This window comes from Apteryx mantelli, chromosome 1 (assembly GCF_036417845.1).
Source record: "Apteryx mantelli isolate bAptMan1 chromosome 1, bAptMan1.hap1, whole genome shotgun sequence".
Lineage (NCBI taxonomy): Eukaryota > Metazoa > Chordata > Aves > Apterygiformes > Apterygidae > Apteryx > Apteryx mantelli.
In genome coordinates this window covers 163,784,969-163,810,896 of record NC_089978.1, presented here as the reverse complement: position 1 = coordinate 163,810,896, position 25,928 = coordinate 163,784,969, and the positions used below count along the sequence as shown (strand labels likewise).

Sequence of the window (25,928 nt, the reverse complement as noted above, 5' to 3'; positions counted from 1 at the left end):
AACACCTTTTGTCTCCTTGTCCTTCTTCTTGTTTCCCTCTCTGTCTGTAAGCAATACAGTTTGGAAGAGTTTTTTTCTACAATGCAAAGCATTTGGAAATTATTCCTCAAATGAGTTTAGCTACTTTGCCTGTTTGTTAGATATAAAAATCAAATGCCTCTACATTTAGTGTTAGCCACAGAAGAGCAGGCTTCTCCCAGGGATTACAGCTTGCAATCAAACTCAAGCCTAATTGCCTTGGATTAGCCCAGTGTGGGTGAAAAGAGTGTAGTTCAGCAATTTCAACATTTGTTTGGTCTGTAGCAAAGGCTGACAAATTGGAGAAGCACCTCTGGATGCTCAGTGCTTAGTAGAAATTTTTCAGCTCAGAATGCTACAATTCTGTTAATTTACTCCCCCCAAACTGGTAAACCTGGCTGCTGTTGAGATGCTGTCTTTCAGAATTCAAAGACCATTACAGGTTTGTTCTTCCACTAGGTGCTGTCTTGCAAACATTAATGGAAAATGTGATTGAAGTTGATTAGAAGGATCAAATAAACATTATATGAATTTGTAGAAAGTAATGGATGTACAAAATTCACATGACAACTTTTTTAGTCATACTTCTCTCTTTGAGGTGTATTTTTTTTCCTGGGTAACTTCCTGCCACCAGATCAACACAAAAAGCCTCTGCACTGCATATTTGGCAAGCATAAATCTAAAAGTATTTTCAAAATAATCAAGCTACAGAAAGCAGACATTTCAAATTTGACTTGCCTCAGCTACCACAAATCTACAAATTTGCACATTAGGGAAATATTTGGAGTTTTCAAAGGAAATGGAATACTTCTTGATAAGGGAAAGGATGGAGTAAAACTGCAGAAATCTTTGTTCTGAGCTCATTTTGATGCTTTACTGCTGAAGTCATCAAGAGAGGTTTGCCATTGATTAAACAGGAGTGGAACAGAGTTTTCAAATTTCTTAAAAAAAAAAAAAGCCAAAACAACAACCCTTTAGAAGACAGTCCAGCCTTATGACTTAACTCTTGGACTCAGGAAGTACAGAGTACATCTGAAAGTATGAGAATCAGAAAAGATTCAGAAAATTTAAAATGTTCTCTATCTTCCCCTCTTTTAAAATGACATCCTTATCTCTGTATTTCATCCTTGCACTCACTACCTTTTGTTCCTCACATTACTGCCACTGTCAGTTCATTTTGTCTTTCATACTTACTTTCTCTGCTAAGATGTGCTAGTTTTTCTCCTTTAAAAGCTTTATTTAGGCTTGGTACTGACTGCTCTTCTTCCCTGAGTCATTTGGCTAAAGAGGCAGCCTCTCCTCTCCTTAAAGAGCTTTTGGTATACGTAGTAACCTCCAAGATGTTCATTCTGTTTCATTTTGGTGGGAGAATTTAAAACCTGTCTTTCAACTACTAAGCATCCTTTTTGTATGTTGGTCACTTTTTTCACTGATCAAAATGAGTCATTAGACACTGTCAACTGTATCACCTTCTAAGGCGTCTGATAATGTAGGTATCTCTAGTTGTCTCTTGTCCTAATTCCAGTTTCTTTCCATTCTCTGTCCTGGTGTTCTAGCAAAGTACTAGCAAAGACCTGTCTTGTATGTTCCCTTCTCTCACTGCCAAGTGAAATTCTCATTTCTATTTCGTACCTATATTTACACTTCTCATCTTTAACAACGACACCTCTGTATCCCTAATATTCAGTTGTACAAATTTTTCACTGCTTTCGGTTCTCCCACTGCCTTTTGTGCCTTGAGATATAAACGTTTAGGTTTGTTTCCAAATTGCTGCAAATGAATCTTTCTAAACCGGAAATGTTTCACTTGGACAAGTTACTCAAAACGCTTCTTGAACTCTGCTAACCTCTTTCTTTATCCAAGCCTCTTCCAGTTGTAACTTTGATATTAACTTTCATTGGTAAACTTAGCCTTTAGTTTCTGTTATTGGTGCCTACATTTGCCTTCCTTATGAGAATGTAGGAAGCCCTGAAGAGAAGGAGCCATGTCTTTTCACACCTCTACTGTTTTGGCATGCACTTTTTAATCCATTTTGAGTGTACTTTAATACGTGCACAGAGTGCAGACTGTTCAAATGCCTCAGCAACATCAGTGTCTGCCTGTGTCTCTGCTTCCCTCTTGCCTCAGTCCCTTCCCTTCATAGGATATAAAGCAATTCTCACATGCATCTTACTTTTTTGGTTATTTTTCACAATAAATACCCAGGTTGGATGGGGACTGCTTGACTGTGCAGGGATTTTTTTTCCATTCTTTCTCCTTGAGAATTTTTAGTGTAGTCTTTGGAGGACTGGGCCGTAGCCCATGACCCTGCTACCCCACACTGGCGGCTGAACCCAAGTTTCCTTCTCCCAGCTCTGCGCGCGCACTGGTGGCCAAGGCTGTGGACAGTAATCCAGAAGCCTTTTCAGCGTGCCTGGATGGCAGCGCTTCAGAGGCTGGCGCGGGGCCCGCGCCCTACGCGGGCCTGAGGCTGCGGGGCAGCTTGGGCCGGCGGCGGAGGTGCCCGCCCGGCGCGGGGCATTGTGGGGCCCGCCTGGCACGGCCTGGCGCGAGGAGTTGTGGGAGCGGCCTGGCATGGCTTGGCCTGCAGGGGCAGGCTCGGGGTCTCAGTGGCCGGGGCGGATGGGGCGCGCTGCCCGCCCCTCCCCAGTCCCTCGGCGGCCGCCACCGGGCCGCCCGGGCTGCGGGTCCGCGCCGCTGCTGCTCGAGCGCCCCCGGGGCTGGGCTCGCCCGCGGAGGGGGCGGGGCGGGGCGCCGCGCGCGCCCGGGCGTTGCTAACGGCGGAGGGCGCGAGGCCCCGCCCCTTTCCTCAACGGCTCGCCGCTTCCTCAACGGCTCGCCTCCTCCCTGCGGCGGGTTGCGATTGGCGGCGATGGCCGTCAACCCGCCGCTGCGGGCGCCGCGGTTGGCTGACGGCGCGGGGAGGCGGGCGCGGCGTTCTGGGCCGCGGCGGCTCCTCCCGGCCGGGTGCCTCTCAGTGCCGGTGAGCGAGAGGCGGTTGCGGTGCCTGCGGAGGAACCGGCAGCGTGAGGACGCCAGTCTCTCGCCGCGAGGAGCAAAGCCGCCGCCGCCGCCGCGGCGTTTCCCCCCCTCCCAGGCTGTAGCCGGACTCAGGTGAAGCCGGCGGGCGGGTGGGCGCGGGTGGCTCCGGTTTGTCCCTGCTCGCGGCCCCGGCGCCTCTTTGTCCGGTGGAGCCAGGGGCTGCCCCTCCGCCGCGGGGGGTGCTGTTTGCTGCTCCTGTCCTCCCCCTTCCCCTTCCTCCCGGCGCGGGGCGGGAGGCAGCCCGGCCGGGCTCCTTGGATGCTCCGCGCCTTCGCCCCCCGGCCCGCCCTCCCCCTGGCTTTTGGGAGCGTGTGTGCCGTCGCGCTATGCGCGGCACGGTTGCATTATGCGCAGGGAGTTGCCTCTCTTCGCCCTCCACGCCCTGCTAACTGGCCTCCTCGGAGGTAGGGTGGCGGTATTCGCGCTCTTTTTCTCCGGACCGTCCCTCCTCCCTCCCTCTGGTGCGTCTCCCCCCTTCCCCCGCTGTGTTGAAAGTGTCCCTCTTTTGGAAGTAACGGGTAGGGGAAAATAGGACCGTTTGGCAGCTGTCAGGGCTCTAGCCTGAGTCACAGGCTGACAATCCTCCTGCAGACATTGCAATGGGCTTGGCTTCCGCCCTCAGATCTTGACTTCCTCATTCAGTTTGGTCTGTACAGTGAAGCCAGGAGAGAGGGAGGAGGGAGTGACAGGGCAAGATGAAGCTTGCAGTAGAAAGTCTTGCAGATAGCTCGTGCTTTCAGGCATGAGCTCCAGCAAACTGGGAAAAATTCTCCGGCTTTTAGTGATATTGTTACTAACCTGTCTCCAGTAGGTGTAGAAAGTAACAAGTTTCTCAGCCCTTGCCGATGGTGTGTACCCAATGGACTTAATCAGGGTTGTTTCTAATCTTCCTGAACACAGTGTGAAATGAGGCTTAAAACAATATTGTGTTCCCAGGAATACAGCATAATTTTTCAGAAGTAAACTGCATGGGTCAGGAAGCTCTTCTTGTAGTGATTGTTCATCTTTTTTATTTTGTTTTATTTGTTTCCTCTCTCTCCTTACAGCTCTTCTTCCTCACCGTTTTTTCTCTTGAACACCTTTTGTGCTCTTCATCCATAGGTTTTTCTTCTGTCTCACATATTATGATGTCCTGAGCTGCACTCCATCAGAGTGGACTAAGAATCTAAGCTTTTTCTAAGTAAGCAGGTCTGTCCTAAACAGAGTCATCTGTCAAGTAATGCTCAAGAAGTTCAAGCTTCAGACTTGAAGAGATGTTGTAGTAGATGGACTTTGGCCTGCAGAATGTGATGTCTGCATCTCTGCCTGACATTATAAAGAAATATAAGTTAATTTGCATGGAGGAATGGAGGTTGTTGAACCATGTCTTGAAAGATTAAATTATACATCCTTAGCACTCTCAAATACATCTTCTCTCCGTAAGCCTAGATATGATAAAGTTTTAACTCCAACATAACAGCACTCTAATCAGTTACTGCCTGTGTACAGATGCTTTTGAAATTAGTCACCAGGTAACAATGTGACCAAGTCCACTTGCCGTGCGGTTCCAGTGAAAATGGCAAATCATGGTGCAGGTATGTGTTGACTCATAGATGTACTGTCTGCAACTGTAGCGCTCTCTCCCTAAGCTGAAATGAGATAAGCAAATATTTTTGCTAATAGGAAAGTTGTAATGGTGGGGAAACAATTTATAAAACATAAACGGAACTGCTTTTAGTACAAAAGGGTTTTGAAATTGTTCATAGTAACCACCAGAACTGTGTAAGAATGAGACTGTGTGGCTAGTCTGACCTTGTGAAAATAACTACAAAATGAAATCAGGCAACAGTTCATGAAGCTGCATGTCAGGCAGACTAAATTGACATGCACCCCTTCTTGACAGCTTTATTTGTTGCATTTATTTATATATATAAGTAGCCTGTGAATAAAAGGCACAGAAACGTGTGTTTTGTCTTTCTGGAGACAGACAGGCAAAATTTTCAGTAACTTCAAGATAGCTGCAAAAGTGCTAGTGGTTGACAGAAACAGATCTGAACATTTCATATTTACTGGCCTGGCACCTCAAAGTGGGTACAACTAGCACCAGGCTGGTGAGTTTTGTGGTTCTCTTTGTAATATGGTGTCATCTCCTGGATAATTGACTTGTATTGCTAAGATCTGATTTTGGAAGTCTTCTGGAGAGGAGACTTTGACCTCAAAGTTTGCTTTATCAGGGAAGTGTGTATGTGGCTGTTTATTTAGAAACAGGGTGACTGAATGGTCGCGTTGCATCCATCCCAGAAGAATATATGTAGAACCTGAAAGCTTTTTATTGGACCTTGTTTGCATAGATTGTTAGGATATTTCTAGAATGGTTCTGTGTCCCGTTCCCCCCCCCCCCCCCCCCCAGTTATTTCCATAGGACAGTATTTGCCAGAGTGGTATCTTCATCCTAAGAGAAGAAAGAATAACTTTTTTCTTTTTTTGTTCCCCTCTAGGTGAATTTTAATATGCTTTGGAACCATTTTAAGAAAGCCAATATGTTGTGATAGCTATACCTGAATTTTTAAAGCAGATCACTAATGAATGAGTAATATAAAATAATAATGAAAAAAAATTATTTGTACACAGTAAAGTTCTAGGAAAGGAATTATAAGAATTTCTCATTTAGGAGGCTGAAATAGTCTGTGTTGTACGATGCATTATTTTGGTGGATATTGTGAAAGTGCAGAGGATGAGGGTGTGTTCAAACTGTAGCAAGTAGTAGCTCTAGTACTCATCTTTGATTTAAAAAGTGCGTCTAGTGGAGTCAAATGCTGCAGGTACTTAAAACAGCAGTATTTGGCATTGCAATTATTTCTAGTACAAATGCTGAGGCTTACATTTACCACTGCAACAAGCTATCTCAAAAACTTGAATTGTTATTATCTTGGTAGGTCTTTAAAAATACTGTGCTAAATATTTATAATAATGGATAATTCACAGGTTAGCACTCTGACAGGCTATTTGCATGCAGATGAGAGGGAGTATATGTATGCTGACATGGCTAGTAATTGCACGAAAATAATCTCCCAGTAAACTTGAAGTATAAAATAGCTTGCCTACATCCTAAAATCCAGGTTCGTTCTGTGAATCCCAGGATATTGAGCAGCTGGGAGAGGGAACATGTTACAGATACTCCAGTTTCAGAGTTCTTCCACTTCTATTTTGGGTGGAATGAATTACTTGGGACCTTTGGATACGGAAGTCTTCTGAATCTCCTGCTTCATCCTCCACCCCAGGCCCTGTGTCTTGCCCAGGATCATGTCACTAAGGAATCTGTGTGACTATAAGAGGGTGAGATTACAAGTGGGCCCTTTGGAGGTACAGGCACCCTTATGGTTAATCTAGGATTTACTGAAAGGGGAAGTCAAAGTTCAGGTCGTCTTACATCCGTCCACCTGCTTTACTACATCTGCTTTCTTGTGTGCTAGCTTCAGGTTATTGGATAACATACTGAAGTTTACTGATGACTAAAGTAAACCTTAGAGGCACAAAGTTAGCGTGCATATCTACTAAGAGGTGTTCTTTAAAACCGAATGTATGACTTAATATGGTTTTGTTTATTCAGCTCAACACTGTGCTCGGTGCCCTCTAATATACATTTTTATCTTTGATTTCTTGTAGAAATAGCTTAATAGTCTTTGTTTTCTTAGTTTATAATCGAGGCACAGCTGTTTGCATGTTAAGTAGAGAAATTGTGTGCCTGATGTTCAGTCTTCTGTGGGTTGTAACAAGGCTATAACAACACAGGATTGCCTACAGCAGCATTGTTTTTGCTGGCAATTGCTCTAGCTCTGTGGTGGCTTGGTGACCTTGTACCTTAAGTTGCTTTTCAGTTTAAGCACATCATGCTTATAACTGAGTGTTCTTGTGTAAAAAGATGTGTAAGCTAGCAACCTGAGGTAAATAGTGTGATAGGACAGTAATACTGCTGTGGAAGCCAATGCATATGTGCGTTGTCCTACTAAATGAAATGCATCAATTTACAGGGTAGTATTAACTTCATGCCCCGGTTTAATTATATTTTTTTCCCCTTTCCCTCACCTCCTTTCTCTCTCTCTTTCTCTCTCTCTCTCTCTCTCTTTTTTTTTTTTTTTTTTTTTTTTGTGTGTCTGTGAGAACTTGTTCTTGAAGTAATAATCTCAGCACTGGTTTCTCTTGCTATCCAAGAAGCTACTGTAGCAGTTTAGCATCTTCTGACCTGACTCCAACCCAGTCTTGCGTGACATAATGAACTAGTGCCTGTTTTTTAGTTAATGGCCCTTTAGTCTGTTACTGTTCAAGGCAATATGCTGCTTCTCTGAGCATCCTAAAAAGTCTAAGGAAATAGTGGCGACTACAACTTTCCAGTAACAGGACTGTGATTGATTTTACTGCATGATACTATGGGGTCTAGCACTGCTAAGTCGTGTCTTTTTTAAACATGGCAAAGTAGGAACTGTAAAATTGATATAGCATATTTGTCTACTGCAAATTACTTCTGAAACAAATAATGCAAATGTATTACTGTTGCATGCAGAAAGGTATAATGAAATACAGTGCTACATATTGTGGTTTGACTCCATAACCTCTTTATGAAATTTATGCCTCTAGAGTTTTGTATGTAGCATTTGAACTCTGCTTGTCTTTGTGACTAGAAGGTTAAAATTCTCCTACCGTGAATATACTAACTCCACTGAGAACAGTAAATAAAACCACATGGCTAAGTGATATCAGTAAACTGAAGCTTATGATCAGTGTACATTGAGGGAAACTTAACTTGGAAATCTGTATCATAAAATCTCCTTAACTGATGAATACCTCTATTCATCAAGAGCTACCATTTTAGTGAGTCTCGGCAGGAAATCCATTGTGATGTATGCCTCAAGACGGAACCAGAGCGCTGATTTGAATGAAAGCAAAGTAGGCGTTCAAATTTGTAAGAAAGAGGTTTAGACAAATTTTACAGCTTACCTGACTGTACAGGACCGTCAAAGTTTTTTTGTTTTTTTTTCTGGGCCACTTCCTGTTTAAAATGTAAGATTTAAAGCATGCTCTTGTAATAGTTTACTTCCCTTTTTATTGTTTGTAGTGATGAGAGTACATTCAACTTTTTTTGGGGGGGGGGGGAGGGGGTCAAGACTTCATCAGTTTACTTGAATTTAGGCTCTTTTAGTTAACCTGGAGGTGCAGGTGATTTGACTTTAGTTGAAGTCAGACTTGTCCTACACTCAGTCCAACAAGTTTTACTGACATACGTAGAGTTGCTTTAAGTATTTAAGAAAAAACATGGAAATATTGAATTGATGCTACAGAAAAATTGTAGAGGCTTCGATCTTTTTCTCCAAACATAACTTCAAACAGCCTGCTAATCAGTTTGTAGGTAACTATGAACTTTATCTGTGGCTGAAACAGGAGATTCTAAAATAATTTTTGGTCAATAAGCTCTTCTAGGGAGGGACTGTTACACTATAGGTTTGCTTGCCATTCAGTGCAAGATATTCCAGTCTCGCTGTGCTCAGAATCAATAAAATCAATTATTTTGAGAAAAGTATAAGTACAAATTAATTTTTATTAATAACATTTTTTTAAAATTGATAGTCTGTGTCAGAGCTTAAACATATTAGAACAAATATATAACGCTTAAATATAAGAACTTGGCAACAAACATGCAGTGTAAATCTGGAGTCAAAACAGTGAACTGGAAGAGGAAGCTCCTGGCTAAGCGCTTGGAACCAGTTTGTTGAGATGATAAATTGACTTTTGACAGTTTCTTCTGTGGATGAAGAAAAAATATTCTCTGGCTTTAGTTACAGCTTAATCATCTATGGTTTAAAATTTAGAGGAGGATATTTTTTCCTTGGCCTTTTTTGTTTGTTTTTTGAGGGATGGGGTGGGGTGTTTTTTAAATGTTCAATTAATAGAAGAAGCCAGAAGGGATGGAATTGGGGAGAACCAAAACATAGATGGTATCCAGAAACAGCCAATTTAATTTATAAGTCAGTGATTACAGATATTATCTACATAAGAATTTTAGTTACCTTTTGCTTATAAATGCATTTAAAGAAGTCCAAGAAGAACATTCTTTTTTGGTATTAATGGAATTTGTTTTTTTTTCAGCAGATTACCATTTAATGTATTTTACTTTTCATTGAACTTCCTCAGTAAATACAAACCCTCTCCCTCTCCCTCTCCCTCTCCCTCTCCCTCTCCCTCTCCCTCTCCCTCTCCCTCTCCCTCTCCCTCTCCCTCTCCCTCTCCCTCTCCCTCTCCCTCTCCCTCTCCCTCTCCCTCTCCCTCTCCCTCTCCCTCTCCCTCTCCCTCTCCCTCTCCCTCTCCCCTCTTCAGACTTTATAGAATTGTTTAAATAAATGGATGCAGGAATATGGTAGACTATAATAATTAGGTATTTGGGGATAATTGAAACTGTCATGTTTCAAATGGATATATCTGCTTACTGACAAAGGAATTTTCTTTTCCTAAAGAAGAGCGTAAGTGCAAAATAAGATAGAAATAGCCTTAATTCAGCAGGCACGAGAACTCTGTTTAAACTGTGGCTTAATTTGTGACTTAAACCAATTCACTTAGGTTTTATCCTCTGGGTTATGTGACAGTATGAATGTTAATAGCAGATCCTAAAATCTTTGACCTTTTGTTAAAGCAGTAAAATGTTCTGAATTATTTTAATGGCTCTTTCCAAATCAAAGTTTAGCATATATTAACTTACACTGCATTAAACTGCAAGTTTATGATGGGAAATGTAAAATGAGGACACACAAATGGGATGAGCAAGATGCATTAGCTATAATTTTGCTTTAAAGGTGAAATTCTCAGTTTATTAGATTGACTGGTATAACTTCTAAAGATAAGATATCTGCATATTTTCTGTGTAGCATTAGCGTATACATGTACGTAGTCAATTTTTTTTCTTCCTCCACAAAGTGAGAATTTATTCTCAAGTCTTTTATGTGGCAAATATTAAGTTTTTCCTGTTGGGCAGAACTGTATAGATAGACTTTAATTCCTTAAAGCTCTAAAAACTTGTTGCAGATTTAACTGATAAAACCAGTATAATGCAGTGGGTTAATATTTATCATGAAAAAGAAAACTACATTAATGGTTCAGCTCTTTCTTCTGTAGGTAAAGGGAGGAGAATCGCATAGACTTGAGTCAGCCACAGCAGTGTGGTGTGTATGGTTGCGGAAAATGTTGCTAATTATGGTGGAAATACATGAAACAGCTCTGCTACTCTGTTTAGTATTTCCTCATCTTGTTTTTTTATCCTGTTGTTAACAAAAGGCAAAACTTCAGTGGAGTCTTCCAAATTATATTTGCGTTCTCTTTCTGGGCCAGTGGAATGTCATGATATCTCAGTCTTCTGTCAAGGAAAACTTTCTTCTGCCTCCCTTCCCCCCTTGCCTGCCCCCCCCCCCCCAAAAAAAAAAAAAGTGGCTTTTCCTATAATGCCAGAATGGAGAAAACTTTTTATGCCATATAGCCCTGATTGTAACAGTTCAGACTAGGTTCCTGCTTCAAGTACCTTTGCTTTCACTTCAGATTGAAGGATGGGCATCTTTTCTTCCCTTTTAATAGAAAAGTCAGTGCTTCAGGAGATCCAGACAGGAGGGCATGGTTGGGTGAATTCTAAAATGACAAAGAGTCAGGAGATGCCTAATGCTGTTCTTTTTTAAAGACTGATATATCTGGCACTCAGAGAAGAAACCAGAGGCCTGGAAAAGAGGAAACTAACTAGAAAATTACTTGGCTGAGGTGTACAGAACAGGCAAATGTTCTTTGTATGCTGTGCGGCCCCAGAGAGCCTTCCCTAGAACAGTGGCTACAATGGATGGCTATGCAGGGGTCGTGAAGCTGTGCAAGACCTTGGAGGTAATAGGGAAATGTTGCAATCGGAATGTTTCAAAGTTCTCAGTCCATCTTGAATTTAGTATTTACGGTCAGTGAGGTTGTTTTCAACTTGGCCTCCGATATGTCCTGAAGCCTAAGGCTACCTAGCTCTTCTTTCAATGTAGGAATCCCTGTTCTCATGTCCAGAAAGAGTCGCTTGCCTCCTGCTCCCTGTCTCCAAGATCACCTCCAAAAGCAGAGGTGGATCATCTTAATGAATCCGTATGCACAGGCAGAAGAGTGGAGGTGGTAGGCTAATCTTTGCCAGGGTGGTAGGCTTCTCTGTGCCAGGGATTTTGCCTACCATTTCCATAGCTGCTGTTAATGGTGGAGCAGAGCTATTTGAAACAAGAATGAAAGTATTACATCTGGCAGAAACTTTGTACTCTGTCATAATTTGGTATAGTAGACTGAGCTGTTAGTATCTAGAAAAGCTTGATTCCCACTGCAATGTAAAAATACTTCTAAAATGGCTTGCCAGCCATATTTGCAGTTTTTCTTGATTCTTTCTTATATGAGCTGGAAGAAAATTAGTATTGCTGATGCTGAGACCGAAACAAATTCTTAGTTAACATAAGCAAGAATAATTGTTCCTGTAAGATGACTTGATCTATAGCCACATACATGTTAAATAATTGTCTCTGAATGAGTGAGCCGTATTTTTCTTCTCTGTCTTTTAAGTAGACATAATTATTTTATTCCTTGTTTCCACTTGTGATGTAAGAAGACCTGTAATTGAGAAAGATGATAAGGGGTGTTAATTGAAATTGATATAATTGATATAAAACTGTGTGTTTTATTTATGGGCAGAAGAACTGCCTTATGCTGAAGTGCCCCAAAGAGTTCTTGGCAGATATCATCTTAGCCTTAAATCGGAATGTTAGGGAAGGGATGAAAAGTGACCTTGAGATAACAAGAAAGGACTGAAACTTTCCAAGCTCTTCCCCCCTCCGATGCAATGTCCCCAGGGAAGTCTGTGTGCCTGATCAGAACTTTTGCCGTCCATTATGTCTCCTGCAAAAAGTCTTCCAGCAAAACAGTTTGAACAGCAGGGATGGGCAACAGTTTTCTGAACTACAGCTGTCTTCTTAAGCAGGATTACTTTGCTGAGTGGTCACGAAGAATGTGTTCTCCCCCTGGAATGTTTTCCTTGTGGGCATACTGTCTCTGGAAGAGGAATTCTCTCCTCTGCTGAGAAGGCATGTACTGTACACGCACTAATGAGAAACAACAGTTGCAGAAAGTGCATTATGCAGGATTGTAAACTTTGAATATTTATTCAAAGTGAATGGGGTTGGGTGGCAGCCAACCTAGTTTTGTCATGCTAAAGACTGGCCTTGACATTAACAAAGGCTACCCTCCCCCTCCCTAAACCAGTATTTGGTGTCTTTAAACAATGTGCACGGGCTTAATAACACTGATTAACTTGACTGGTGTCATGTACATTGTCATGTGTCTTTGTGTCTCACTGCGGTGAGAAGGTGCACTTAAAGTATGGGCAAGCATATCCTCGTCAGCATTAACCTAGCTAGATTTAGTGATGCTAGCGTTTAAGTTTCTTTATGGCATGCATTGCAGTTGCCCAAGATCTTTTCTGTGCTTGTATAACCTATGGGGAAGCCTATGCTATCCCATTTTCACTATCTTGTTACCCAGACCTGGCCTTTCCAGATCAACACTGATTTGTGTTACATCTACATGTGCTGTACTTGTAGCTTCTGATTGCAGTGTGGATCTAATCTTGGCCTTAACTTGAATAGTGGGAAGAAAAGGTGACTACTCAGCTGACTTGTAAGGGCAATGTCTTACTTGTGTATGGCTTGTAGCCTTTGTAATTTGCCACAAAAAATTCTTGTTTTACAGAGCAAATCTCCTGTGTCAGCTGTTACAGTAGAATGTAGAAATACTGTTTCATACACATCAGAAAGTGATGCTGGGCAGCTGATTAAGAGAACTGGATGCACAGCGATTGAGAAACACTTATTCCAAGTTCATTGTTCTGAAGATACCTGGCGGATGCCTTTAGGACACCTGGAAGTCGTAGAGTCCCCTTCAATTCCTTTCTTCTGTCTTAATGGGTAGATCAGTTCAGTAGATCAGTTTGCTCTTGTGTAATACAGGTATCACTTATACATTAGATAAACACATTCTTTGTTCTTGCTTCTAGAAGCCCTGTGCATAGAGAGAAGGCACTTAAAGCTGTACCTTGCGTTTAACTTGCTGTAATAAACATGGTAGCTGGCAAGTCTGGGCAGCACTACAGTCAAACTGAATTTGCAACAATAATTGCCAGCAATCTGCATTCCAGTTGTGAAATAAATCTTTCAACAATGTAGCGTGTGCGTCAGAATGCGACTAGAGAGGAAAGCAGTGAACTACAGTAAGCCTAATAGTGACCATTGTGAATCCCAAATAAAGCTGAACTAGAAGAAATGAGTCTCTGTAGCAGCACAGCATTCTAAACAAAACGGTAAGTGGAACTGAATGCCTCTTCTGCTCAGGAGGCTATATGTGAGGGAATATTAATAGTAAATTCTTGTACTTGCTTGATATTGTATTCTTTAGTGGGATAACTGAAATCTGTGATTCTTTAGTTTTGTCTGAAGCATCAGGCACTGTATGTCACAGTATACTGAACTTCAGAAACAAGTAAATATAACCAGTTCAACTGTCTCAGCTTCCTGTCAGCTTTTGCCCTTCCCTTCCTCTCTTCCCCCTGCATATTCATTTCTCAGCTTTAATGATTCAGACTTCAGTTTTCATATTACTTACCAATTAGATCAATCTATATTAACAAACTTTGCAATTTTCTTTCCCATAAAAACCGTGGCACATGCAGCTGTGAAATGTCAGCCTGATCTCTCCTAGTGAGATGAGACCTGAACAATTAGTGAATCCAAGGGAATTGTAGTCTTTGTTTTATTTTTTTTAATGTTGTCAGTTCATGGTTACTGTAGACAGTTTAGCCACTTAACTAGGCTACTTACTGTACTTTCCAGTTGCTCTTAAATGCAACTGCTTCTGTTGTTTTGGTGAACTATATTCAGCTGTCTGGGGAAAGTGAAATAGCTGAGTTTGCGAAAATAAGGCAAGTATTATCTGTTCAGATTGTACGTTTGACAAGGATTCCTGACATATGACTGTTATTGATCAAACTCTAGTTTGTAACGCTAGCCTCTTCTCGAAGTCGGATTATTTTTTAAATGCTCTATACTAACAAAGAATCAAGTTTCTTCACTGAGGAGGGTTTAGCTATAATAGAAATAGAGCTGTAACTGACCAGTAATGCTGTAATTCTCTAATCTAAAAGTCTTGTCTTGCCTGTAGAAATGGTGTATATCCTTTTTACTCTGTGAAAGGATTTTTGTGATGTAGGCTATTCTGTCGCAACCTGCTAAAGGTAAACCAGTTTTGAAAAGAGCATGTGAACTGTGTTCCTGAAATGCTTGAGAAATGTGATCTATATAAACGAAGGGAATTAACTTTAGTCTAAATGTGTTTGCAGTGCTATTTACTGTTCATTCTTTTCCTCACCCTGATCCTTGGGGTAGTCTTTTTGCAGTGCTAGCATAAAGGCCACTAGACAGGTCTTGTGTGTGGAATCACTTCATGGGAAATCACAGAAAGTTTTTCTATCAGTGTCTTACTGCTAAACATGCAACAGAAGAAAATTGATCACCCACATATATCCTTTTTCACGTGGACTCAAAGTCTTAAATAGTTAAGTTCTAAAATAGTGATCTGAATTGGCATGTATACAGTGCATTTGTCTGGTTATTTTACGTTCTCCATAGCCCCAGTGTTTCATAAATACTATAGGATCTTCTCAAAGTAATTCATTGAAGTAGGGAAATGCTTTGTAATTAAAGCCACCTATCCCACTGTAGTAATGTCTCTTTGCTAGAAATGAGACTGAAGCCTGAAAAGAATATTGTGGCCATCCCTAGTTAAATGACAGTTTGGGTTACTCTAACTAAAAGTCCTTTCATTGCCTAGCTAGCACTGTAATATTTGTTAGTAAATGTGCTAAAACTACTGCCACTAATGCTCTTGAGTATATTCTATTTCTACTTCAGCCATTACCTTGATAGTTTAACATAGGCCAAGCTCATCTTACTGAGCAGTGGCGCAGTCCCAGAAACAACAATTCTGTGGCTGCTGAAAGAGTAAACATGGGGGGGGGAAGGGGGGATAATACAAATAGTTCTGGAAAATTAAATTGCAAACAGATAATGTTTTATACTTTTAGAAGTTGCAAACACTGTAATCCAGAGGAAAGGACCTTAGCAGAGGCAGCTTTTTTCAAATGGGACAAGGTGTTTGTTTCTAGATTTCTGGGAAGTGTTTGATACCTTAACTGAAGGAGAGAAGCATCTCATAACCCAAACCATAAGGCTATAAAACTGCAAGAAGGGTAAGGCAAACTTCTGTTCGTATGATTGTCTTGCAGTGAGGGTTTAGGTAAGTCTACCTAGTTCAAAGGGAATGGATAGCATCTTAACGTAAAGCCAGTGTTTAATTCACTCATCTCAAAAGAATCTGCAGGGGAATATGTATGTAAAGGATTCTCACAATTTTTTTTTTTTTTTTAAGGTTGGATACATACTATTAATATCTTGACCCCCTCCCTTCGGGACTGTACAGACTCCTTACCCCCATCTGTAACTGCATGACATCTTTGTGGTACCTATGTAGCTAGTTAAATGGAAGAAGAATGTTTTTTGCACCTGGAAAATGGAAAACAAGCAAGATTTGACCAGCCTATTCTTCAGACAACTATTAACCACAATAAGGGAACATACTAAGTTAATAGGGAAGTGACTGCAGTATTTCATTTTTGGAAACAATACTAGGAAGAAGGCATTTAAACTCCAAAGTAGGATGGTCTCTCTTCCTTCTGTTTTTTTTGCCTTGTTACCTATAGACTAATATTGTATCAAAAAGAATATTGTTAACGGTATTCTCATCTGGCAGTTGCACGATATTCATGTGAAGATAAATGTCCTTGCCCCACATAATTATCTACACCCAAAATGCAAACCACCAGGCAAACAAATTGCTTCCTGATTTGTTCCTAAAATGGTAATGGCTTACATTCAGAACAGTGTTGCTACAAAGCTGCAAGTCTTACTTACTTGACTACTTAATGGATTTTTAGAAATGTCTAGTGAAATACAGCATAAGACAGCAAGATAAATTTTGAAGACCATGAGATGGAACTTGCTGAATCTGTTTTCTCTGTTGGTACTGTTCTCGCTGACAAGGCAAATTAATGGTTGGTTTGTGGCATCACTAGTTTAGAGGCCCTGTGGGATACAAGTCAGCCTTGAGAATAGCAATGATACAATGTTACCTTAGTGTGATCCTCCAGTTTCTTAGTTCTGATACCTGTGGATTCTACTTTTTCTGGAGCATGTGAAAACTTGTTTGTGTTGATGAGAATAAAGCTATTTTGTGCTGTTATACAACAGGATAATGCTCAAGTGTGCTTAAAATTTGATGTGCAGACCGTCTTCTTTTAATCTCACTAGTTAATAGTCCTGGCATTAAAAAAAGTCAAGCATTTGCTGAGATTTTAGAATAGCCATGTTAGGCCTTTTATCTTCTGTCTGGAATAGTTTTTGTGTCCAGTCCTGGGAATAAAAAGAGATAGATACTATATAATGATCCCTTAGAGACTGAAGAATGCAGTCTTGCTGCAGGTGAGATAATTTAGGGGTTCTCCTCCTGTAAGGGATTTGATCAATCTCTGTAGTTACCTTCTTTTCTCATTCTGTTAGGATCTATAACTGGCTGGAGATACCCCTTGAAAGATTTCTTGTGGTTTAGTGTATTTCTTACCAAAAATAATTAGTCTTTATCCCAGAACAAATCTCCAAGGTGTACTGAATGCATGTACTCTACAAGCAGCAAGGGAGTCAGGAATATGTTTCAGTTTAATGTAGGACACTTCAGAAGGCTGGTTACTTAGGATCCCTCAGGAAATGATGAAACTGAATTTAGCTGAAGCATACTGCCTCTGTGTCCTGCTTGATTATAGCCAAAAAAGGCAACTGGTTAGATTCTTGGGAGTTGCATATGCAGGAAACTGTGTAATGAAGGGTAGAGCACAGCTGTTGCCTTGCCAAACCTGATACAACTGTGAACACAATTGAATGCTTGATTTCCTTTTTTTTTTTCTTTCCCCTCCTTCGCTCCACTCCCTTTTTTAACCCTTTGACCACAACCTGCAGTGGATACTCTGCAGCATCATAGAGTCTCAATATCTTTTTTATATTGTCATTTTTCTCTATTTCCTATGTATTTTCTTGAGCCAGCTGTTGTGGTGGAGTCTTGAATTCTCTTGACAGCTCATGTTCTTCATGGTGAGCTCTTAATTGCATCTTGTCCAACTATCTAAATAAAGGCAGTTTTAATTACTTTTGTTTATGCGCTGGGCTACCAGAGTGCTATTTCTTTGCTTTCCTTGATGTAGGCATGTTTGTTTTTCCCGGAAATTAGGGTTTTTTTCGGAGTTGGCTTGTATGAGTGCTTTTTGAATCTAGGTTCTGATGTAATCTTAACTCTTGTCTAAGGAGTTGCCTCTTTTTCTTTTCTTTGCTCCAATCTCAGTTTAACATGAACTCTTACTAATTAACAGTCAATATAATTTTGAAGCTATGCTAAAATAACCTGTTGATCTTAACATAGCAGGTGAACTGGGCTCCATTCAGAGCTGCTTCTTACTGTTGTAAAATACTCTGCTTTGAGGATAGACTGAAAAGTTGAGTAATGACATACAAAATATATGTTGTTTTCTGCTATTGATTTTTAATCTGGTATTTCCATGTCTTGCTTAACTGCTAACTAGAAATCTTCATGGGATTGAAACTGTCTATATTGTATTTGCCATGGCGCAAAGTTGTTTGTGCAGTTTTCAGAGGGCCAGATGAGTGTGATGAGTCTGCTGGGGTTCTCTGCCACAAATCCCTTCATAGCGTCCCCAGGAGGATCTGGAGTCCCGACTGAAAATATGAAAAGCTAGAGAGGAGGAGATGCTGAGAATCACCATAGTGGTAACTGAGATGGAAATGTCAGTGATCTTGTGGGGAAGGAAAGATGAGGTAAAGCGTGGGATAGCTGACTGCCATTTCCTGTGAGGCTTAAGACAAAGATTTTAAACTTGGGCTGAAGGGAAGTATTATTTTTGGATTAATTTTCTCTCTGTTTGCTAAAGAATTCTTCACTGTGAATATATAGCTATCCATACAGTCCCTTGCACAAAGTGGTGTACCACCTACAGTGATACATTTCTTGAAAGGAATTTCCCTACATGCTTACAAATGATTGATTTGGGGATCTGTACCCATTTTTATTATAGCTGATGTTTTTCTGGCTTCACTGCTTGCTAATGCTGGGATGCGACAGCTATTGTTGTTCACATGCATATTTTGAGAGTTGGACAGCTTCTGTCCTGCCCTCAATACCCTTTTGTCTGGGGTATCTGCGGTCAGATTTCACCTATTTGATTTGCAGACTTATTTGTAAATATGAGTATGTTCTGTAGAAATGTTATCCCTGTAGCTCCTGACAGCCTTCTGTGACATGAATATTGACATTTGCATTTCCCATTCCTTTCCTTTTGTTGGTAGAGCTCTATGTCCTACCTAAGTTACTAATATATATATATTAAGGACAGTGACACCTTTGTGAAGAAGAATCCAAGCAGTAATGTTTATGGGACCTTATAAAAAGACTGCTGTTAGCTGGTTAATGAGCCTTGATACATGGTCCTTTCTATTGACTGAAAGGGTTTCTGAATGGCACCAGTAAAATTGCCATTGTATAACCTGGAAGCTCCTTGGCAATAGTGTTCTGGTTTTAATGAAACACTAAATCCCAAGTGCCATTTTCTGAGCATGCTGCCTCAATCTCCCTCTTCTAGTGGTGATGCTCTCTCCTCTACCCAGCCACAGTTTTTTAACAACTTGATAGGAGGATCTCTATAGAGAATTTTTGTCTGTAAAATTTCCTGACAAGTTTCTCCTACTAAACTGTCTTGAAGATATTTTGCTATCGAATGTGAGAGACTGGAGAACAGATATTGACTGGTGGGCTGAGTGTTGCCACTAACTTGGCAGTGGAAAGTATCTAGTTTCTGTTTTAACTGGTCTCTTCACATTTTCTATGATGTCTCTTAGGAGCAAGGTGCATCTTGTGTATTGTCTAGGCTGGTATATGGCATTTCTAAGGAGCTGTGATATTTGATTCCTTGATTATCAGAACAAAGTGATAGGAGGTAAAACAAAGTTGATTAAACATTTGACATGATATTCCTGAGCTAATATCTCTACCAACTAGAGTGCTGAAAGGCCAGTCTTCACCTAAAAAGCACTAACATAAGACCTGATGCTATGAATATTGGCACATCTTACGAATTATTTGATGCTTGCCACTTTATGCTTTCTCTTTTCTGCCAAATGATGGCTTCCAAATGCTTAATGGTCAGTGTTTTGAGTGTGCATGTTGGGTGTTTTTTTTTTTTTTTTAAACTTCTTGCTAGTTTGTTTTTTCACATCCTCTTGGCAGGCCAAACCTTGACCAGATTGGAGGTTTGACGATTATCAGTGCTTACTAACATGAAACTAAAGGAGAGAAGTCACGCTCAGCTGGCCAAGAACTCAAGAGTTCTTAGCATGTGCCTGTCTACCTCTAGGAGTTTGCAAGGCAGCTTAAGGCTTTAAAAATCTTTATTTTTTTCTCTTCTGGCAGGTCCCTAATTATAGAACACAATGGCGCAAAGAGATGCAGATAAATACCTTTATGTGGACAAAAACATCATCAACAACCCCCTGACTCAGGCTGACTGGGCAGCCAAGAAGCTGGTATGGGTTCCATCAGAGAAGAATGGGTTTGAGGCAGCTAGCCTGAAGGAAGAAGTAGGAGATGAGGCCATTGTGGAACTGGCAGAGAATGGGAAGAAAGTGAAAATAAATAAGGATGACATCCAGAAGATGAACCCTCCCAAATTCTCTAAAGTGGAAGATATGGCAGAGCTGACATGCCTGAATGAGGCTTCTGTGCTTCACAACTTGAAGGAGAGATACTACTCTGGACTGATCTATGTAAGTAATAATCTCTATTGGGGAAGGAGTTCCTGATTACACAGTACATGAACTTGCTTCTCAATTGCTTATGTTAACCTTTAATTGCCCTTGTACAAAACTCTCATGTGACTTAGCTTCTTCCCTCTACTTAAGATTTTTTCACTAAACTATGCCAATCCCACTCTAGTTAGAAACTTTCAAGGAATGCTGTGGTAAATCGGTCTTTATATTTTAATATCTTCATTTGCTGAATATGTTTTGAATACCATTTGACTTGCTTTCAGCAAGAAGTGAGAGCTATTGGAAAGTGGTAAACAGGAAGTCTGATCTGAACTGAACCGAGCAGTTACAAAGCCACAGTCCTGATATATACCTAACACTTAGGTTTGCTTTTTCTCACTTTTGGAGCTTCAGTGGGAAAGAATGCTAATGCCAAGCTGTTTGTGTCTTGCAGAAATTCTGGGCCTTAAAGTGTATTTCTAGGGAAGGCACACATTCTGTATATGCTTGCGGATGGGAAATATTTCCCTTTCTTTCCACCCCAAAAGGGACAAGAGCAGAGACTCTTGCTTCTCATTGCTGTAGAAATGATAAAAATACCTGTATGTGACCAACAGTCATACCCAATAAAGTGTGTGGCAACTACCACATTAAGATATCAAAATGCAGAAATAGGGAAGGATGAAGGAGGATGATTTGGAACCTTGATTAGTTTTCCAGTTTCCTTCTGATTTTCTTCTTCATGTGGTCTGTGTTTAGCCAACAGATGTGTGTCTTGATAGCCTGTACTTACTAATACTCTAGAGACATGGAATGGATCATTAAACTTAGTGGTAATGTAAAATCTTGGTGCAGTGACTATTTAAAACAGGAACCAATGTCTCTTGGTGTATGCGTCCTCCCTGAAACAAATCTTTGCTTGATCTTACAGAATTAAAATGGGACTGCCTAAGATGGTATCCTCATATATCCACATATATACATACATACACACACAATGCTTACTACCTCATTGTACAGAAAGGGAGAGATGGTCTTTTAGCTAGTTGTCTTCTGTGGCAAGCTGCAGATGATCTCTGTTGCTGTAGCAGGGAATGGTGGTGTCTGGGTCAACACACAGCAGGAGTTCACCCTAGCTGTCCATTTCCCGTAGAAGCCTCTGTGAACTGTTGCCTCCTAAGTTAAGGAGCATGAACATAAACTAGAAACTCTGGGTCTGGCTAGTGCTGTGACCACTGTTCTTCTGGAGTGGCATAGAGGCATGAGAACTGCTGCATCAATCATCAGAGGACTTCTGGATGATGCAAAGCTGGTATAAATTTAGTCTGAATGCTGCTTCCTGATGTCAAAATTATGAGACACAATGTGGTTGCTGCTTGATGCAGTTAGTTATTCTATGTCGTTGAATAACTCCTCTGACAATTAGTCAAAATCTATTCGCAGTGTCTCAGGGTGCTACTCTTGAGCTGAACAACTTATACTTAGGATCAAAGGGAAGAATCCTTGCACTGTGGTGAAATAGGATGTGCAAGATCAAATTAATGTGCAATGCTTCTAGAACAGGAAACATTGCTAGGTTATGTAATAAGTTGTTGAAAACACTTCTACAGCATCTTAAAGTCTGTTACATGCTATGCAATGGGCTGTTTCACATGTCTTGCAAGATATCCTCTGAAATTTCAAACATGGTCTGTGATGGTAATAGGGTTCTTCTAATTGGATTATAAGGAGGATTAAAAAAAAAAAAAAACAAAACACAGCCCTTGCACTCTTCACTGCTGTAAACCTAACATAGTAATGCTCTATTACAGAATCTTAGTCTTGCCAAAACCGCATTTCTGTGCGCTTGTGAAATGGCCTGATCTCACCTGTCAGCAGTTCTCAGCAAGTCAGGAGATTAGGATGAAGGCCTAAAACACTTTCTTTGGAGTGGCTGTTGCTTGATCATTAATCCTTTTGAAGAAGGAGAATACATGCAATGCATCTCTAGCATAGAGGGCTCTGGAAAGATCATAAGCATAGTTTAGTTCTATTCTTGGCCTTTCTTTCTTGCCAGCAGGATTCTTTTTTTTAAATCATATTTTTATGTCTATCCGTCCTATAAAAGGAGGGGGGGAAACTTTAAGGCTAGTGCAGAGAAATATTGAACAGGGAGTGTCAGACATTTCAAGAGCTAAGAACTTCAGTCTGCCTCACCAATTTGCTGTTCCCGTGTGCTGATTGGTTCTGTGCTGTGGTGACTTCCTGACAGATTGACTTTCATATTAACCCTTTCTATTTTGAATGCTTTATTTTAAGATCATTTTCAAATTCTGTGTTGTTTACCTAAACTGCCTCCTTTGGATTCAACCTAAAACTTAAAGCTCAATCGTACATGTTTCAATAATTTCATTGGAATTAACAGATGCTAGAAAATAACCTTTTTGATGCAGCCAGCTTTTTGTCCCATGCTGAAGACAGTCCTTCCAGCTCTTCAGAGCTAGTGTAGCTATTAGAAAAATAAAACTAGTTCCAGTTTGGCCTGTGCATCATTAGAAATAGTAGTGAAAGTTAATGCCAGAATTCTATTTTGAGATAGTAATGTCTGAAGCAAAGTACAGATTTCCAAGCCAGCTATGACTGTAATAGATTAGCCTTTCAACTGGAGCCTTGGGTTCAGTTCAGGGATTTATGCACATGAGTCTTTATTTTTCCTCTAACAAGATGAGGATGACTCTTGCCTTCTCTGTGGTAGGACTGGCAGCCTCTGCTCAACATAATTCTACTTGCCTCCTGCACATAGCTCTGCCAGTGTGCTTGACCAGCAGTCTTGACATGGTGGTCTCACTCAGTTACCTATGCCAGCCATGACTTGTTGCCTCTCTTTATTGGACACAAAATATCACCTCACACTCTGTCTCAGTTTGAGATCACTATACTGTAAGGAAACTACCCTTAGGTGGCGAGTGGGAGTGCTGGAAGAAGGTAATGGCTTCCTTCTGCATATCTGCTTCATGGCTTCAGCAGTTTGAAGGCATTAATATTTCCCTTTTTCTAAATTGCTGCTCTTCTCTCTGGCAGACTGCTTCAATCCAGCATCAGACCTTCACGCTATTCTCATTTGAAAAATGACGTTTCTATTTCATCAGCAAATGCAGACATAGAACGTCGCACAAATATAAATACGAGCAGACTTTGAATTCCTTGTTGAATAGTCCCATATTATTTGCTACCACTCTTCTTTTGCTCTCGTTTCTTGAAGCACATGCAGCCACTGCCCAAAAAGTAGGAAACAGGCATTTAACTTAATTTCTTCAAAGGAGGGGGAGGTTTTGGTCTGTGGCATGAGGTACGGTTTTATTGGGAGGGAGGGGAAGACTAAGTAGGGCATCTTCTTCCGAATACTACGTGCATATAGCTGTTGTCATAGGACTGATGTAAGATGGTTGTTTATGCTAACAACTGGAAAACTGGCAGCCTAAAGAGTTTTTGTTTTTCAGCACTCTGATGAAATTACATGTTTTCTTCTAAAAGTTCATTTGACTCCAATGTCAGCTATTCTTGTGCCACCATAAGGGAAGGGTGTACCGCATGTATTGTGAACATAGTACTCTAGAATACAATGCCTTCTCCCTCTTCTTCTTGCTCTGTCTTCCACCAGTGTAGTCAAGGATCGGGAAAGCATGGCCCAGTCTTTCAGCTGCTATTCTGCACTGTACAAGCACTGTCTGACATGATAGAGAATTTAAGGCTGAGGCCACAGGAGCTAGCATTGCCAGGTCACTTTATGCAAACTCCTTGAGCTGTTTCTTTTGAGTAATATCTCAAATCTAACCTGACTAGGGTGTTTCGCTGAAGTTTAGCTTCCCAGAGCTTTAGAAGTCCTGTGCTAAAAGGTATTCATCTTACTTTTATAGATTACCACTTCAGAAAAGATTAAATTTCTTTCCAAAAGCTATTCAGATATTCCTCAAATATAAAAAGTAGTTCTGGAAACCTTTCCCAGTAGTTTATACTGGAGTTTGGAAAAGGAAGCTTTAAATGCCTATAAAAAATATGCTTTCTAGGGGAGGGAGAGTGAGAGCTGTGTCTGAATTTCTTATTGTGAATCTGCTGTGTATATTGAGTGGGCTGTCAGCACCTAGAAAATTTGTGTTTAAGACCATAAACTGTGTAACAGATGCTGTTTTCACCCTTATGATTACTGTAGTCTAATCTTTACCTTTATCTAAAGAGGCTAAATTTAAATGTTCCCTGCGCTCATTGTGGAGAACTCTTCACGACCCCAAAACACTCTTGATGGAACAAATAAGATGGCAGTAATAGAAAATACTCTCTTCTGGTAGCACTGCAAGTTGCTTTAGAAAGCTACTCTTATCCAGATGCTTCAAATGGCAGCCTCCAGAATTGACAGGGACTAGGTAGCTCTAAATCCCAGGAGCAAGGCTTGGAATGCTGTTCTTAGAAATTCTAAGAATCCTATGCTGTTGCTACACCTGTTGCAAGTAAATGTTTGTTAGATTTATTTTATTTTTTTAAAATATCCAGACCTCAAAGATGTATCAATTTTCTGTTTCTTGTCTCTGTTCCAGCTTTTTTTTTTTTTTTTTGGTAGAAGCTTGATACTTTCTCTGAAAACATTTTGACAGTTGTCCTGCCTTAGAACTGCAGAACTAAAGCCAGTGGCTTTCAGCTGAGAAATCGAGGTTTGCTGTTGCAGATCTAATGAATTACCCTATGAGATGAATTAAAAGTAAACTTTGGCAAGTATTCCTGACTCTTCAAGCATGGAGTACTTTGTTTTATATACTGATCCATTCAGAACTCTACTGCATTAATGGCCTTCCAGTTTTGAATATGGTTCTCATTATATTTGTTACGTATAGATCATGGAAGTGTTCAGGTTGGAAGGGACTTTGGGAGGTCATCTAGTCCAACCTCCTGTTCAAAGCAGGGTCAGCACTTAATTCAAACTGTTCCAGTGGATTTGAAAACCTCCAAGGAGTACACTGGTCTTATTCTTCTTATAGTAACTATTCTGGCTGGATGCTCTGCGTTGGAGTAGTGTTTTGACTAAAAGAGTAGGAGAGAGGAACAACTCTTCATTGAATAAACCTGTGAAAAAAATCTGCTCTGTAGAAGAAAAATTCACCTAGTCTCTCCCAGCTAGAGAAGTGTCCAGCCTATTTACTACGGAGTGACTGTAACTGAGCAGGGAGATAACTGAAAAGAAACAATCCCAGCTCCTTTTCAAGGAATATGTTAGGGCCGTACAAAACTGATCAGACATTTTTTCATCATTAAGTGTTTGGTGATGAGTTTTATGTTCTTTCCCCTCTTCAGCAGATATCCATTCATATGAAAACAATTGTGTATGGACAACAAGATCTTGTACATGGTGCTAATCTCAGTGCCATCCATGAAAGGGAATAGGTATCTGCTGTCTCCCTGCATCAGCTGCAGTATTTCTGGTCAGATGAAAACTGATTTGTTCTTTCATGAAGTTTTATTATGTTGTAGTTGATCAATTACTGGACAAATCTATAGCAAGTAGGCTTTAACAAACATGAGGAAGCACGTAATAAAATGTGTTTCTAGGAGCTGAGCACTATCTTATACAACAAAATTGACACTTGGCTTAAATAACAGATTTTTGAAAAGAGGAAAAGCCAGTCATAATGGACTGTTAATTAGCCAGTGAATAGACAAGTTTGATATCAGTGTGACTAATCTGTCAGTTGATGTTCTGTGCATACTTGGAAAGGTTGAGCACCCAAATTAATATGACACTAGCTGTTACTCAGATTCTAGTATTGCTTAGTGGGAAGCATCCCACATGGCTTCACTGGAAGAACTACTTTAAAAAAAGGACTGATTTTTTTCAAGTAACGTACTATT

The 25,928-nt window shown here is 40.6% G+C and overlaps 1 protein-coding gene across 2 annotated transcripts in view; it reads left to right on the top strand.

Moving 5' to 3' along the window:
• Positions 1–2,989: 2,989 nt before the first annotated feature.
• Positions 2,990–25,928, top strand: part of MYH9 (myosin heavy chain 9) — a 73,366-nt gene continuing 50,427 nt past the window's right edge. Inside the window, exons 1-2 of one of the 2 annotated variants that reach the window (XM_067309260.1) lie at positions 2,990–3,132; positions 19,717–20,069. In XM_067309260.1, coding sequence (XP_067165361.1) covers positions 19,737–20,069 — 333 coding nt within the window. In that variant the 5' untranslated portion in view covers positions 2,990–3,132; positions 19,717–19,736. Of the gene's footprint in view, positions 3,133–13,278; positions 13,436–19,716; positions 20,070–25,928 lie in introns of those variants that run through there. The other variant, XM_067309266.1, reaches the window with a different exon arrangement.